Below are 16,099 nucleotides of genomic sequence, written 5' to 3'. Positions count from 1 at the left end.
AAGTGGGAGATTGACCTGGCAACCTTTTAGCCATGGTAGGGGAATTATAGCAATTGAGCTAGTAAATACAGTTGTAAAAGGGCCATATATCTCCCCTAATAGTAATGTGGTAGAATTCGAAGGCTTCATTGGTTCCCTACACAGAATTGTAACCAGGAAAGCTAAAGGAATCATACTGATGGGTGATTTCGATAGCAAGGCGGTGGCCGCTGGTAGCACATACACCAACCGGTGAGATGAATTGTTAACAGATTTATTAGAGGCCACAGAACCTAAAACATTCATACAGAATGTTACTGTATAAACAACAGAACTCCAACATATGAGGCTAGAGGACACTCATCAGTATTAGACTTAATGATATTAAATGGAATATGGGACCATAATTTATCCTCCTTTTAAGTACTTGATAAAGATATGGCCAGTGACCACCTGGCTATGCTCATTGAGATCTTAGACCTGTCGTTTAGGTCAGTAGATTGTAACCAAGTAGTAAGGCTAAGAAAGCAACAGATGGAGATGGTAGTATCAAGAGTCACTACAAGAATTAGGGCAGGGATCATAATGACTCACAAGATCCTACAGAATATGATACAACAGGAGATGGTCTAGAAGGCAGGACTGAAGGCAGGAGATGCAAGCCAGCCTACTGGTGGTCACACCAGTCAGCCCCAGCTAAGATGTGAGCTTCAATCCAAGAGAAGACAGAAACAAAGGCTCGGACGCACTGATGGAGAAGCCTACAAAGCTGCAACAATATGTAGAGTGCAGGAGGGAAATAAGTAAAGAAATCAAGAAATCCAAGAGTGACCATTGGCACAAACTTTACGATGAATTGAACAATGATCCCTGGGGTCAGGCCTATCAAATCGTGACAATGTGGTTTGGTAGGCGCCTGCCTGTTCTGACAAGGGAGCAGACCAGAGCGCAGATTACTAAACTTTTTCCCTGTACAGAAGAAGTAGCAGAGGGAACTATCAACTGCAAGAGAAAAGGTTCACTTTTGAAGAGGTCAAGACTGCGGTTCATCAACTTGGAGACAAAAAAAGTCCTGGCCCGGATGACATTCTGGCGGCCAAACTGAAGGGACTGGTTGAACATGCTCCTTGGGAGATGGTTGATATGGCGAGACACAGGGTTGATACCAAAACATTTCCAGGATGTGGGAAGGAATCTCAGGTCGTCTTCCTTCTGAAGAACAAGAGAAATGACGAGAGGGTTCAGTACTGCGACCTTTGAGCCTTCTAAACAATATGGGAAACATAGTAGAAAGAATGCTGGCTTTTTGCATAATCAGTGAGCTAAATGACAATGCAGGCATTACAGAGAACCAGTTTGGCTTTCGGAAGACCGTTCAATGCTTCAGGCGATAGCAAGAGGTAAGTTGGGCAATGGCTGCAGAGCAGCTACCTGGAGATGAAGGTGAATGCCTCTTTTCATATTTCTAGATGTGTGGAATGCATTTGGCTCGATACCCTAGAGAGTAATAATGTCTGCTTTGGAGGAAAAGGGCATTAGCGGATACCTATGGTAAGATACTTGTAGGTAAGTACGAAAATATTTTTTGGACCGATGGAATAGAGTAGATATTCAAGATTGTAGACTAAGATTCTAGATATTTGGCAGAGTTTCACAGGGGTCTGTGCTAGGGCCGTTACTTTGGGTCTTGGCATATGACGAAGTACTGGGCCTGCAATTACTCAAGGGCACTGAAGTTTCAGCATATGCAGACAACCTCGCTATATTAGCGAGAGGTAGGATGGAGAACGAACTCGAGGAAAGAGGTAATAGGGCACTTGATATGGTGAACACATAGATGGGTGAAAATGGTTTGAGATTTGCCCCAACATATGCGAATAGTATATAATGCTAACAGGAAAAAGAAGGTGCCAATAACACTGTACGTGGAAGATCAGCATATACAACCTAAGAGCAAGATAATAAATACCTTGGGGTTACTATTGATAAAGGATGCAGATTCACAGATCATATCCTGACAAGCTGCGTTAAGGCTGAGAAGACACTAAAAGCATTAAAGCTTCTAATGATGACACAGAAAGCACCTAGTGCCTTAAAATGAAAGCTAATAATGTTGGCGGCTACATCATCTATGTTGTATGCCGCTCCAGTCTGGGGAACAGCACTGAGTGTAAACTGAACTTGGGAAGGCTACAGCGAGTCCAGAAGAGGTCACTGTTGGGGGTTGCATCTGCGTACTGCACTGTGTCCTATGAAGCAGTGTGTGTTCTTGCTTCAGTACCATCAATAGATCTGCAAGTGGTGGAAAGGACAGAAATATACAAAGGTGTGAGTAAATTGGAAGTGAGAACAAAGACCACGTCTAGCTGGGGTGACAGATGGAGAACAGGAGAAATCTCGCTATGGACCAAAAGAGTAATTCCTAATCTAACGCATAGACAAACAGAAGGCATGGAGAGATAAACTTTTATATATCTCAGATGCTTGAGGTAACTTTGAGGTTTACCTGAACAGAATAGGGAGGCGGGTACTCCCCAATTGTATGCTTTGCACGGAGGAAGATACAGTAGAACATATTATTTTCTGTAGTACAAAGTGGGAGGTTCAGCAGTCACAAGCCAGAACAACAGGGTTGTCACCCAATAACTTGATAAAATATATGTTATCATCATCTGAACAGTGGAGTTTGGTGGAGGAATTCACATCTGCGGTGTTGGGATTAAAGGACCAGGAAGGTAGAAACAGGGGTTTCTAGAGTAGGGTTGGGAGGATAGCTCCACTTGTGAGTTCTGGCATGCTCAGGTGTGTCAACACCAATGAACGGCTGGGGACTTCAGGGGAAATCAGGATGGGAAATGAGAAAAGACCCAATACCAGGGGAGGTATTGGCCGCTCTAATGGCTGCTTCAGTGCACCCATTAGAGTGAGTAAAATAAAAAAAAAAGATCCGACCAGTGAGCTAACCTGCCATGTCAGATGCACTGCCAGTTGGTGGGGAAGCTCATCTGAGTAATGGAAACTCCAATGGTTGGAGTTATACCCAACAGTCGAACCAACCCAGACGAGCAGGGAAAAAAAACAAAAAACATGCCAACACTTCAAGTGTGAAGAAACCATTATTAGAATTGCATGTCAAACGGATAACGATGTTATGATTTTGACTGACAAGAGACCACAGAAAGATGTTGCCTGTCAGACAGACAAAAGGAGTGAATATATGTCTATTCTTAAATTTCTTGAAAAGGTTGTTGAGGATGAGGAAATTGCTGAAATTGTGAAGAAGTGGCTGAAAGATCTTTATATACCAATGAGAGGAGTGAATCGTTTATTAACAAAAAGGCCAACGTTGTCATATTGTATAATATGGCAATAGTGCTTTCTCAACAAAGGTCTGTGAGAATGCACCGACTATTTGGCAACTTATCATCAAAAAGAAACTCAAAAGTGGTCTACTTTTGGCTAGTAATAATATGGCTAATAAAAACTACTACTCAGCCAAAGTATTGTTGGGCAAGGAGTTAGATGTAATGGACAGAACCATCTACTCAATTGTAATTGAGTTTCCACAGGGTGATGCAAAGATCATTGATGATATTAAGAATTATTTGAGGTGGTTATTTCAGCTTAAAGAGACTGTTATTTAAAATGTTATTTTTAGAGCTGCTGATAAAAAATGAGGTTTATATTTGAGATGACTACCAAAGTATCTGGGGAGAAAATACGATATGTATACTAAAGTATCCCTTGAACAGGATTGACTAAGAACCGAAGAACAAAGAATGAGGATCCCAGGCAAGCCTTCAAAGACAATCATATTTAAAGGACCTATGCCAATTTGTTGAAAGTCACTAAAAATGGCACGGGAATGGATGGGCTTTTGGGTTTTTCTGTGAAAAGGGATTGAAAGAGGAAGTGCAGATAAGAGGAGTTAGGCCTGTGGATGAACCCACCAGGTTGGTCTAGTGGTGAATGCATCTTCTCAAATCTGCTGATTTGGAAGTCGAGAGTTCCAGCGTTCAAGTCCTAGTAAAGTCAGTTATTTTTACATGGATTTGAATACTAGATCGTAGATAATGTTCTTTGGTGGTTAGGTTTCAATTAACCATACACCTCAGAAATGGTCAAACTGAGACTGTACAAGACTACACTTCATTTATACTCATACATATCATCCTCATTGATCCTCTGAAGTATTATCTGAAAGGTAATTACCAGAGGCTAAACAGGAAAAAGAAAAAAAAGGCCTACAGATGAGGGCGCTGAAACCCTCAAGAAAAAATACAGCAGAGTGTGCCAGCAATCAACGTATCCTTTAGAGGAAGTCAAGACAGGAATTTTTATGTCCTAGTCAAGGAGGTAGACAAATTAAAAACAGCAGATTAGGTGAGGAGGAGTCTCACTTTTTGGAAGTGCCAAAGGAGGAAGGTGTGCAGGGTCTTATCGATGAGGCTGGCCTATGGTAGCATCAAGAAGACTACAGTCATCCTTCCCACCAAACAAGCAGAAGCACTGTTGAAGAAGAGTAGAGTGCGAGTAGGTTAGGTAGCCTACTGGAAAAATTATGATAAGCCACTGAGTGGATAGGTGCTACAGGAGTTGGTCCAGTGGGCATACAGCTGCAAGGAACATAGCACCTGATTAAACTAAAACTTGCTTTAATTGCAGCCAAGAAGGCATTATAAAGACTACAGCAAGGTACCATTCAGTTGTTAGGATTGTGGTAAGGAAGGGCACAAGAAAGGTAGTTACCTGTGTGTAGGGCAGAAGATATGTGATGTAAGGAATCATGGGAAAACTTTCTAATTATTCTGAAATCTTGAAGAAGTACAGAAAATCCCTATAATTATGCTGAAGGAAGCACGAGAAAATCCTACTAATTATCCTGAATTTTAAGGAAACATGGCAAATCCTTACAGTTATGCTGAATATGGAAGTCCCGCAGCTGTAGTGCAGTTAATTGCTGTTTAGAAAGTACAGATAGCCTGTGAGACTAATGGCTAGGGGTCTACCAGGGTTTCTAGTGGATGTGGTGGTGTCCATGGTACTCCAGTGGAAGATTGAAGTACAGGAAGTACAGGAAGCACAGGAAAACACTAACAATTATCCTGAATTTTTGAGGAAGCAAGATAAATCCATATAATTCTGTCATACATGAAAGCCCATAACATCTACAACATGCTCCTGAGTAATGCCGACAAGGCAAGGATTGGGGTATGTTGTAATATGGGGAGGGGCTTTAGTTGGGGGTTGGGAAGAGTCTAACACTAACATAAGTTCGAGCATACGATGGCTGACTGAGCTTTCCCCTCCACTAATGCAAAAAAAGTTTTTAGGAATATAAATATATATATATATATATATATATATATATATACATATATGCAGATTATACACAAAGAATGTAAAATATGTTCAAGTTATGTTCTACTCCATGATAATAAACACCAATAATAAGTTCATAAATATTTCATTAGCGTCAGCTGATAAAAGCTTTCATTCTGATTTCTGCACCTTCAATAAAATTGAGCCAGACTGTAATTCTTGAGACCCAAATTAAGGGGTAAATTTAGTGATCTTATATGAAATCTAACCTGAAAATTTGAAAAAATAATCCCAGAACAGTATTTTTAGTAATTTTAAAGAAATTAGCATTAAAACACAAAAGATTGGGAATGACACTATGTTATATTTGGTGTAAAATAACTTAGTTAAATGGACAGTTAATGGAATAGTATGTACATGTCATTATTTAACAATGCCATATATTTTCCCATAAAGTGTACAAGACCCAGTGTTTATTAACCATTTAACAAAGTTATTTTGTTCAAATATAATTTTTAATAGCCTCCACAATCACCCAATCTGACTTCATGCAATTATTCCTTAAGGGTTTTATAAAGGATCTTATGTATGTGTTTCTGCTAGCTAGTGATCTATGCGATTTGAAGCAAAGGATTGCAGCAGCAATTCTATTACTCTACACATGCTAAAGTATAGGATGAACTTTCTTATTGGTTGGATGTGTTGTGTAATGAAAAATGCTCACATTGAACACTTCTAGGGAAAAACTGTAAGATTTTTATTTTCTTTGAGATTCATCACTTAAGTTAAAGTTAAAAGATATTAAACCGCTTTAAAACATTGATATTCTTTTTTTTGTACACCCAGGATTTACACAAAATTGAAAGTACATCTTTTAAATCCAGATATCCGAGCTAAGTGAAATAGCATGAAAAAAGAAATGCTGCGACTAATTAATATACTTCACAGCATATCTATTCCCAAATAAAATTTATAATTTTCAATAACATCACTGTATTCCATACATCTAATTTCTGTGCATTGGTCTTGTGCAAATTAACTTACTTTTCTATTCTATCTCCAAGAACATTTGAAAAATCTTCATTTAAAGGCTTACAAATATCTTCTGTATCAAAAACTCTACGATAACCATCTCTAAGTATTTTATAGGTCCATCTGAAAAATAAGAAATTAGTAAACATGGCATAAGTATTATAATGTGACAAAATACAATAACATTCTTTCTTATCTATCATCTTGATTATCCAAGATGACAGAACAACCATGGATTTGAGTTTTCATTATTAATTTTAAATAATTGAAAATATAAAATATAAAAGAAAATGTCCAGTATGTTGAAAAGCTGGAAGACAAGCTGTCTTTAAATGTTTGATAATAATGCAGTTAATGTGGAATGAAAGAAAAGTAATGCAATTAAAAAGTACAAGGACTATACAGCATAAAAAGTACATTAGTGCATTGACCTCAGACAAGGGATCTATTACCAAGAACGGAAAATCAGTCAGTTGCTTGTTGCATTAGCTTAATTTGACTAAGTTTTGTGACTATGAATATTAATGCTGTTTCGTAAGCATTTAATATGCATGAAAAAATTAAAATCCTATTGAATGTACAATTTAAAGTGTGATCTAGTTTTAAATGATCTGATTTATGATGATGTTTTAAATTATGATTGTAAATGATCTATTATATAGATCATTTACTCAGGTTTCAAAGTATCTTTTACCTGAAACTGTTAGTGCCTTCTGAAACATCTTGAGTGCCTTGATTACTGTTGAAAGAAGGTGAAAAAATATATAAAACATACATGCAGCAGAAAAAAGTGAAAGGCCCACGGAATTCCTAATTATATTATTGAATCATGGGCTTATGATAAAGGTATTCAATATAAATAACAATCAATGGAAAATCATCATTCAAAAATTCCTTAAAAAAAATTCAAAACTCATAGTCAAAAAAACTTTAGCACAGAAAGAGTGACTAACCATTTCTGAGATCAGAAAGACATTACTTGTTGATTTCATACCACATGGAAAAACAATTAATTCAAAGGTTTATTTTGAAACATTAATTAGGCTGTTTTACAATAAAAAACAAATGATCCTGCTTACTGTCAAACAGGTTTCACAATATTATTTGTGTTTTTTTAATAATGCAACTATGTAGCAAAAAATTTGTAGTAACAAATAAATATTTTTATTATTTTTAAGTAAAATAAATTACTTACAGCAAAATTATTAATGAATCTCATGGGGGATTTTTTCCATGATCAGTTTCATTTGAGCAGGATCAGATTCTCTATTTCTAAGCCTACAATATTTTTGGGGGCTGCACAGAATAAAGTTTTGAAGAAAATTTACCATACTTTCCTTCAAAATAATACTGCCGACTTTGACTGAACATTATATTCAAATAAACAAAAATTTTCAAAAATAAAAAGAAATATATGCAATCTTCTCTGGACGTGTTCAATTGTACTAGATTACATCTTACTTTACTATTAGATTATATGCTTTACATTTTACCTGTACACAAGAAAAAACTTTGTTGTAGCAAATAAATATTTTTATTATTTTTTTTTAAACTTACAGCTAAACATTCTTTATTTTCTTGATGGCCCTCAAAATAAAAAAAAGTTATCCAACCAAATGTTCACTGACTCAAACAAGAAGAAATACAATTTTTAGAAATCATTGCTTTTAAATGATGCAGAATTTAAGAAAATAGAAATAAAACTTTAAAAAAATTTGATCATAAAAATTTTATTTTTACATTAGAGAGAATAATAAAACCAAATTCAACGAATAGGCACTTAAGTCAGTATGCTTATTATACAACAAAAATTCCCTGTACACATTTACAACAGGACATTCAAATCATACTAAGAACAAACCAGTGGATTTCACAAGACTAACAATGCCAACACTAATAATATGATCCACTGCTGAGAATAAATAAAAAATTTCACACAAACATAAGTCAGAAAACGCTTCGTTTTCAACCTTAAACTGGCAAAATGTTTCCCCAAATTTTTGTTCCTATAGTAAATATAAACCTATACTGAAATGCTTAAACAAAATTATGGGTCAAAATAATTGGTTTAATATGTGTTTGACCCAAAAACATTTTAAAGCTGGATCCCAAAAATCACCTAAAGAATTTTAGACCACAAGGATTGTTGTGCAGTAACACAGCACATATTGAACATTTTTGTAATTATACTTAAAATTCTCTTTTAAGCTGTATTGTTTTTATTTAGTTTAATCATTGCATTTTTCTTTGAATATCAAAAAGATTTTTGTTTTGGTTTAATAAGATCATTTTTCTTGTAATTTTAGTTGACCTGTCCTTTAAATGAAAGTCAAACTTCTCACCCTCAAAAGTCAAAATGTAAATTTATTCTTCTTAAATTTTGATTTGTTTGCATCAATTTTATCAGAATTAGATTCTCAATGAATTTTGTTATAAAGTTTTATTTATTTATTAATTGGCAATTTAACAAAGTACATATTTATTTGATATTTAAAAAAGCAGGTTCAACTCCAATTTTCTGGGCTTCACAACAACTTTCTTATAAGCCATTGAAGATGCATTTATAAGACCAATGATAAAAAAAAAATCTCAGGTTGAAAAACTTATATAGCCACCCCAATTTTGTCCTCTAATTCCTCTCTCCTTATCTCTCATTTGACCACTATAGCAAAAATCAGTGCAAAAATATTTCTTTAGCATTACACACACACGCGCGCACACACACACATACACACAACCAATATCTTTTCCTTGTTGTCAATAATATAAAATTAAAATACTTCAGTATACAAAAAAATCAAATGGGGGAGTGATATAAATTAAACCTGTTACTTGTTGTGGACATCATCAAGCAATATATGAAAATGTGTTATGTGGAACAAACCATAGAGTGCTGAGAGGTCAATATATTGTTTTGCGAAATCTACTATCAGTAAATTCCATATTTTTTAACCAAGCTGAACTTTTAACATGCCACATGTAAAATTTGCATTTTGTGTTCAGTACAACTGTATTTATATCCAGTTACTTCGAGATATTTAAAAAGGTAAATACTATAGGAGGGAAGTACTTTTATGCATTGTTTGTAGCCGAGGATGTACATATAATCAACCCACTATAATACTTAGCACAGCCACTGGTGTTTAATTTATCTATTAACTGGGTTTGTTGGGTTATCATTGTGTATGTTATCTTTGTATTTTAATAGAATCTTTCCTGAAAAGTTTTGCTTTGGAGTAACCCTTTTACTTAAAAATATTTGGAGATTTGTCTGAATCATTTAGTTGGATTACAACACAAGGATATATTGTTAATCACAACCAAATGTTGATTAGATATCAAGAACGGTATCAAGGTTCAGTAAAATTAAAATATAACTAGTCTGATTAAGAATTGAGCTACGAATCTCCAGCAAAAGAAGGTTAGCGCTATTCATCTGCAAGACTCATCACTCAATAACTATTAATAAATGTTAGATAATTTTTTTATACAAACACTTACATAAAAAATAATGAAGAAATAAAAGATGCTTGTTCTTTAGGATTATCAGGTGATTTTCTATTTGATGCATCCATATTGGAAGTAATAAACTAACATTACCTCTACTGATCTAAAAAATAATCTAATACTGTGCAATTCAATGTTCAAATGAAAACTGAAGTGACATGTAGATAAACAGTACTATAAACCTGCAAGGAATTTCACAATATTACAAGTACATACTTATTAATTAACCGCAAATTCATACATGTGAGATTACATACACAAGGCCATTTAATAAACCAGTGAAATAATAGTAGTTTATCATTTTTGATAGAAAAAAAGTAATTTAATAACTGTATAGTTGATGAATAAAGCCTTTACTTGATGAAAATCTATCATAACAAAAATAAAATAAAAACAATATTTTTTTTTTGATTTTCACAAATTTATTTAAAAAATGACAGCTGTAATTTTTAAAACAAATTTTGTGAAAATCAAAAAACATATTTTGTTTTCACTTTCTTTTGTTTTTCAACTGCACTCATATAGTCATTTACACAAATTCAGACTATAATATAAATATTACATTCTAAGAATATATAACTATAAGAACAAAAAAAGGAGACTACTAAATGATTTTTTCCCAGAGATCTCCACTTTCTTTTTTAATTGTTAAAATTCATTCACTACTATACTCATCAGTCATTAATAAATGCCAATAGAATTTAATGAAACTGAACCCCTAACATTATTTTTACTTTGATGATCTATACAAAACTGATTTCTTAAATATCGCTGTGAGTGTTTCAATTTTACATTAGTTCACACTTTTTTCTATTTTGAAGATGTAATTATAATTTAGTTTATGCTCACTGTAATTGTAAGTTCATAAGATATGTATATGATCATTTACATTATAAAAAAAAAAAAAAACTGGTAATTGAAACATAACGAGTATAGTTATGGGCTTGCTTTGATAATGTATGATAAAAACATTAATGTTTTATAAATCAGGCTGCTGAAGTTTATTTTTAATAGAAGCATACAGATATAATTATTTTAAAAACAATGTAATACATTCACTTACTAAATTAAAACAATTTATTTAATTGCACCTAAAAATAATAATATATTACTATGTATTATAATAAATGGTAGTGACAATAATTTGAGATTTAATACATTCCAAAACATTTTAATGAACTGTCTTCAGATACTGATCAACAGATTTCAACAGTTTAAAAAACAACAGTTAAAAATATACTGTATTACTTTTACGTAATTGATATTTATACATTAACCTTTTAACTTATTTTATAATTTAAAAAATTTTGTGTTAAAATTATTATAATAGCATAGTGTTTAATTACTAACAATGCACAGTTTATATATAAAATCAAAACAATAACAAATATTTTGTTATTGTTTTGTTAAGAAGCTAGCTTAAAAGATATATAAAAAATAAAAAGACATAAACAAACTGGTATAAGGAGGTAGTCAAGACATGGAAGAACACATATCTGGAAGCGACTAACACCACATAACAGTAGAGAGGAATGGTTACAAATACCAAGAGTTTCCAAGACTGTGCAAAGAAAAAGAAAACTGAATTGAGCACCTGGTCAGAAGAAAGAAAATAGCCCAAGATGAAAGATGAGGAAGTAGTGGGAATAGAAGAAAAAGAAACAAACACATACTAAGTGTGGTTAACAGCAGGCGACAACAAACCCCCAAAAAAATAAATAAATACTGTACACTACAATATAGGCTACTTGAACTGAATTAAGCATAAACAAATGAGATTTTCCCTCATTTGGTGTAACATCATATGTACTTATATATCTTTTTATAATCTAAAAACAACTTTTTATAAACCGAAGCAAATTAATTAATTTCATATTCTCAGTCGAAAATAACTTCTTTATTATTAGGATAAAGGGTACAATCACTTCACGTTAACTTGGTAAAAAGTATAAATCTTGCATTCATCTGTATGGCTGAATTTAAAATGAGAAAATAAAAACTATTATCTACCTCCCATGCTGACAGCACTACTATTTTAAATTAAATTTTTACTACGTACTACTATTTTCGTTTAAAATCATTTAATCACTAATTTTGTTATAGACACAAGAGATTTTAAAACCCCTGATTAATCTTTATTTTTAACTTAACAGTTTTAATGATAAAAATAAATAATTTAAATTATTTTATGTTTCATTTAAAAATGAAATATGCTATCATTAAAATTTCTCCCGTAAGTTAAATCTTGATTTTAATCAATGTATAATGAATGGATTTATTGAACATTCTGTGTAAACAAATTGCTGAAACACACATAGGTTGCTTCAAAAAGTATGTATCACTGTTTGATAAGTAATTTGTTAATTATCAAAAATTGATAACTATTTGTCAAAACACAATGCTGTTATCAAATTATAAGTCTTATAAAAGTTAGTAACTTTACAACTGAATCGATTCAGCTGTACTTTAGATAACTACCACACTCTCACAAATAATACTACTTCTCATTTCTATTAATACACGTGTTACCTACCTCTTAGGTACAAAGCAGTCTAAATAAAAAACACCAATTATTTGTTGGTGATAAGATAAAAATATTAACATACATATGTAACTCCTCTCTGCCAATTAAATAAGATTTTTCATAGAAGAGCCACATAAAAAGTATCATCTTGCATGTCACAACTATTTCATCATGAAGGGAATGCATTGTACTCTTTTTTATCATACAGTAGATTCTTAGCCTATTAATGGAAATTATTCTTTCCTTCATATCTCTTTTTCAGTTCTCTTACTAATTGAAATTAAAAAGCTACATAGATAGCCGAATAATGTTAAAATACATCATATAATTCATTGTATAAAAAAAATTTCTTATCTTGACTGACAGCCAAAATTTCTTTATTTTTAATTTTTATTTATGGCCACTTCACTGAAGGCAGAATTTAAAAAAAATTTAAATACTTAAAACCACAAGTAAAATTCTAATGTACTTATACATTCAATTTTTATAACATAAAGGAGTTAAAAAGTGCACTACCAGAAAAACAGGTTATATTTTATACGTAATTGCCATAATTCCAACAGGTTTCTTAACCGACTTAAAGTAGTATTCATAATAATTTTTATTCTGCAAGTTGTATAACCTTTTTCAGTTTTAATAAAGATATATGAAAGCACCTAGGGAACAAAAGCCATTAGTTAGAGTTGCTTTCTTTGACTATTTTACCTTTGCTAGACAAATATTTTAATTCAAGATGGGTATTTAATACTTTTACTTTTAATATTGCAAATTTTGTTTTGTTTAATACCTAGTTAAAAATTTTCCACATTTGATACCTTTTGCACTTAAATAAACTTAGAAATTGTTATGTTTGACTGTATAATTTCTGTAGACTTTATTCACACCATTTAAACATTCATACTCAGATTAAAGTTCTCTACAAGTTTTGTTTAAAACCTTTATATGGTTATTACCAATTTAACAAAGTTATTTTATACCAAACATAAAATATGTAAGTTTTTCAACCACAATATTTTGTCTTTTACCACCAAATTTCTCAAAAACTACTAAAAAACAGTTCTGAGATTTATTTTTTAAATTTTTCTGGTGAGATTTCATATAAGAACTCAAAATTTATCCCTTAATTTGGGTCTCAAGAATTACAGCCTGGCTTATACCAAAGACAGAAATCAGAGCAAAATCTTTCACCAGCTGACACTTACTAATGAAGTGTTTCTGAACTTATGTTTATGTGAACTTTCTTTTTTACTTTCTCCAGTACAACATATTCTGGAAGTTTGTTACATTCTTCATGAATCACTCTGTATATGAAAGATGAATTTTGTGGCATACAAAATATACCAAGCCTAATTGAGATTCAAACCTAGAATTTTAAAGATGAAACAGAGAAATACTATCACTCAACTGTGAGGGTCAGAATAATAATGATGTCTTAGAAATGATACTACAGGTATATTTTACTACTCTAATTAACAACTTTTATTCTTATTTCATAAATGACTTCGTTTTATATTAAAAGTTATAATACTTTTAAGCTTAGAGAGCTTAACCCTGGAATCCTATAATGGGGCCCTGGGTGCCCCAAAGCATTTTCGTTTTGCTGTAGGTTTGTGTTGGCAATCCTTACTGCCTGCAACCACGATGACTTTTCTTTGTCCTTCACAGTCTTTCAGTATAACCATGTTAATCACAACTGCAATGCCACACCTGGTTTATAGATTTGCTATAAACCAGTTCTGAGGCACTGAGCACCCCAGTGTAGTGTTAACATAAGTTTTTTGTGGATTGCATATTTTTTGTTTTTGTCATTTTTAGCTGCTTATTGAATTTTGTTGGTGTTCATGTGGCAAAATTGGATAAAGTACTCAATGATGATGAAATTGTGGCTGACCTGTGTAAATCAGAGCCAGATTTTGTTCTAAATCAGCAAGATGACTTTGAGGACAATCTGGATGGTTAAGACGAAACTGATTTAGTTGAAGATGATGTTTTGCCAGATATTTTTACTCCCCGTGCTTTGGAAGATGAACATATCCCTCTTTCAGATGAAGAGGATGCAGATGAAGAAGTTCCTCCAGAAAGAAATTCAACTCACAAACAAAAACAAAGGATTATAAAAGATAATTTACAGCCTTGGACTTCTAATGCAGAAAAAGCTATAACAGGAAATGAAGAGGAGGAAATGAAGTACGGCAGACACCAAATAATTTACCAGAATGGATAAAAATACCTAGAAAAAAACAACTATTAGGGAAAAATAAATATGGATGGTCAAAAAACCTCCAAAAAAGCCAGCCAAACAACTACAAGAAACGTAATTTTAAATGAGGTTCTGAACTGCCTGAGTTGCTATTGGTTAAATATGCTGCAAATTTGTTTGGATTATTTATAAATGATATCAAAATTAATGCTATAGTGAATTATACAAATCAAGAAATAGTACTTCAAAAAGAAAAATACAATGATCAGTTTTAGTAAAGATACATCTGATAAAGAAATTAAAGCCCTATTGGGCACATAATTTATTTTCAAGTGCTAAATAACAATCACACATCTCTAGAAACTCGTTAGCATAAAACTAGGAGCCTTCACATTACAAAAATTGTAATGCCATTGGCAAGGTTTTAGTTTTTGGTTAGTAGATTGTGATTTGATGACAAGTTAACTCAGGTCGCTTGAAAAGATATTAACCTTCTAGCACAGATTCATGACTACATGCCTAGCGTCTACTGCTGTATTGATGAACAGCTCCTGGCATTCTGAGGGCCATATGTATATTCCAAACAAACCAGCTAAATATGGTTTAAAGTTGGTCATGTTGTGCAACTCTAATGGATATTTGGTCAATTCCATCCCTTACATTGGGAAAAATGAATACTGAAAGACAACTTGAAGCCAGATTTTTTTGAAGAAATTATCAGAACCTATCTGTGGCAGTATAAGAAATATTAGAGTAGATAGCTGGTTCAGCTCTGTGCCACTTTTCAATGATATACTCAGTAAGCATAACTTGAAAATGGTTGGAACACTGCAAAAAAAACAGATCTCAAATTACAACAGAAATGTTACAATCCATAACAGCAGAAAAACAATGTTTGCTTTTAATACACAACTTACAATGGTATCTTTTGCACCAAAAAAAATACAAGAATGTAATCCTCCTGTACAAAATGAACCAGGTTACTACATGCAAAAGAATTCTAAGCTATCGAAGGTCATCCACTTCTATAATCAAACTAAAGGTGGAGTTAATTTATTGGATCAAATGTTTGCTCAGTACTCTTGTAGTAGGAAGATAATAAGATGGCCACAATGCCTTTTTTATAGGATGCTGAACAGTGCTTGTTTGAATGCATACATTATCTACAAGGACAATATGTTTGTCTATACAAACTTCAGAACCCACGATTGAATTTATTTTTACCCTCGCAGAAGACCTAATGAGACATTGATTGGTACAACGATTAGAAATGCCTACATTTTGAAGAGGAATCTGCCTTGCCATAGTGTAACAACTTGGGGTTCAAGTGTCAATGCGGCCAGAAACAGACAATTGGAGGGCCGTAAGGTGCTGCTTCTGTACACAAACCAAGTAGACGAAAACCACTATTAAGTGTGCCTTGTGTAAAATACATGTATGCAAAAGTCATGCCGTATCAGTTTGTGCCAATTGTAGAGACAAAATTAGTAAAAAACCTTAAAAAGTAAGACACTGCAAAAGTTTGTCAAAAAAAC

At 32.9% G+C, this 16,099-nt stretch overlaps 1 protein-coding gene and 1 pseudogene across 1 annotated transcript in view; one reads left to right on the top strand and one right to left on the bottom strand.

Moving 5' to 3' along the window:
• Positions 1-16,099, bottom strand: part of LOC142333290 (ATP-binding cassette sub-family C member 4-like) — a 92,550-nt gene that overhangs the window by 75,529 nt on the left and 922 nt on the right. The window contains exons 2-3 of the mRNA XM_075380312.1: positions 9,835-10,022; positions 6,346-6,456 (exon numbers count right to left, since the gene is read on the bottom strand). Of these exons, the coding sequence (XP_075236427.1) occupies positions 6,346-6,456; positions 9,835-9,908 (185 nt within the window). The 5' untranslated portion in view covers positions 9,909-10,022. The remainder of the gene's footprint in view (positions 1-6,345; positions 6,457-9,834; positions 10,023-16,099) is intronic.
• Positions 11,373-16,065, top strand: LOC142333385 (uncharacterized; annotated as a pseudogene).

Source organism: Lycorma delicatula, chromosome 12 (assembly GCF_047948215.1).
Source record: "Lycorma delicatula isolate Av1 chromosome 12, ASM4794821v1, whole genome shotgun sequence".
In the NCBI taxonomy this organism is placed as follows: Eukaryota; Metazoa; Arthropoda; class Insecta; order Hemiptera; family Fulgoridae; genus Lycorma; species Lycorma delicatula.
Note: the sequence above shows the minus strand (reverse complement) of the source record. Positions and strands in the feature narration are given on the sequence as shown.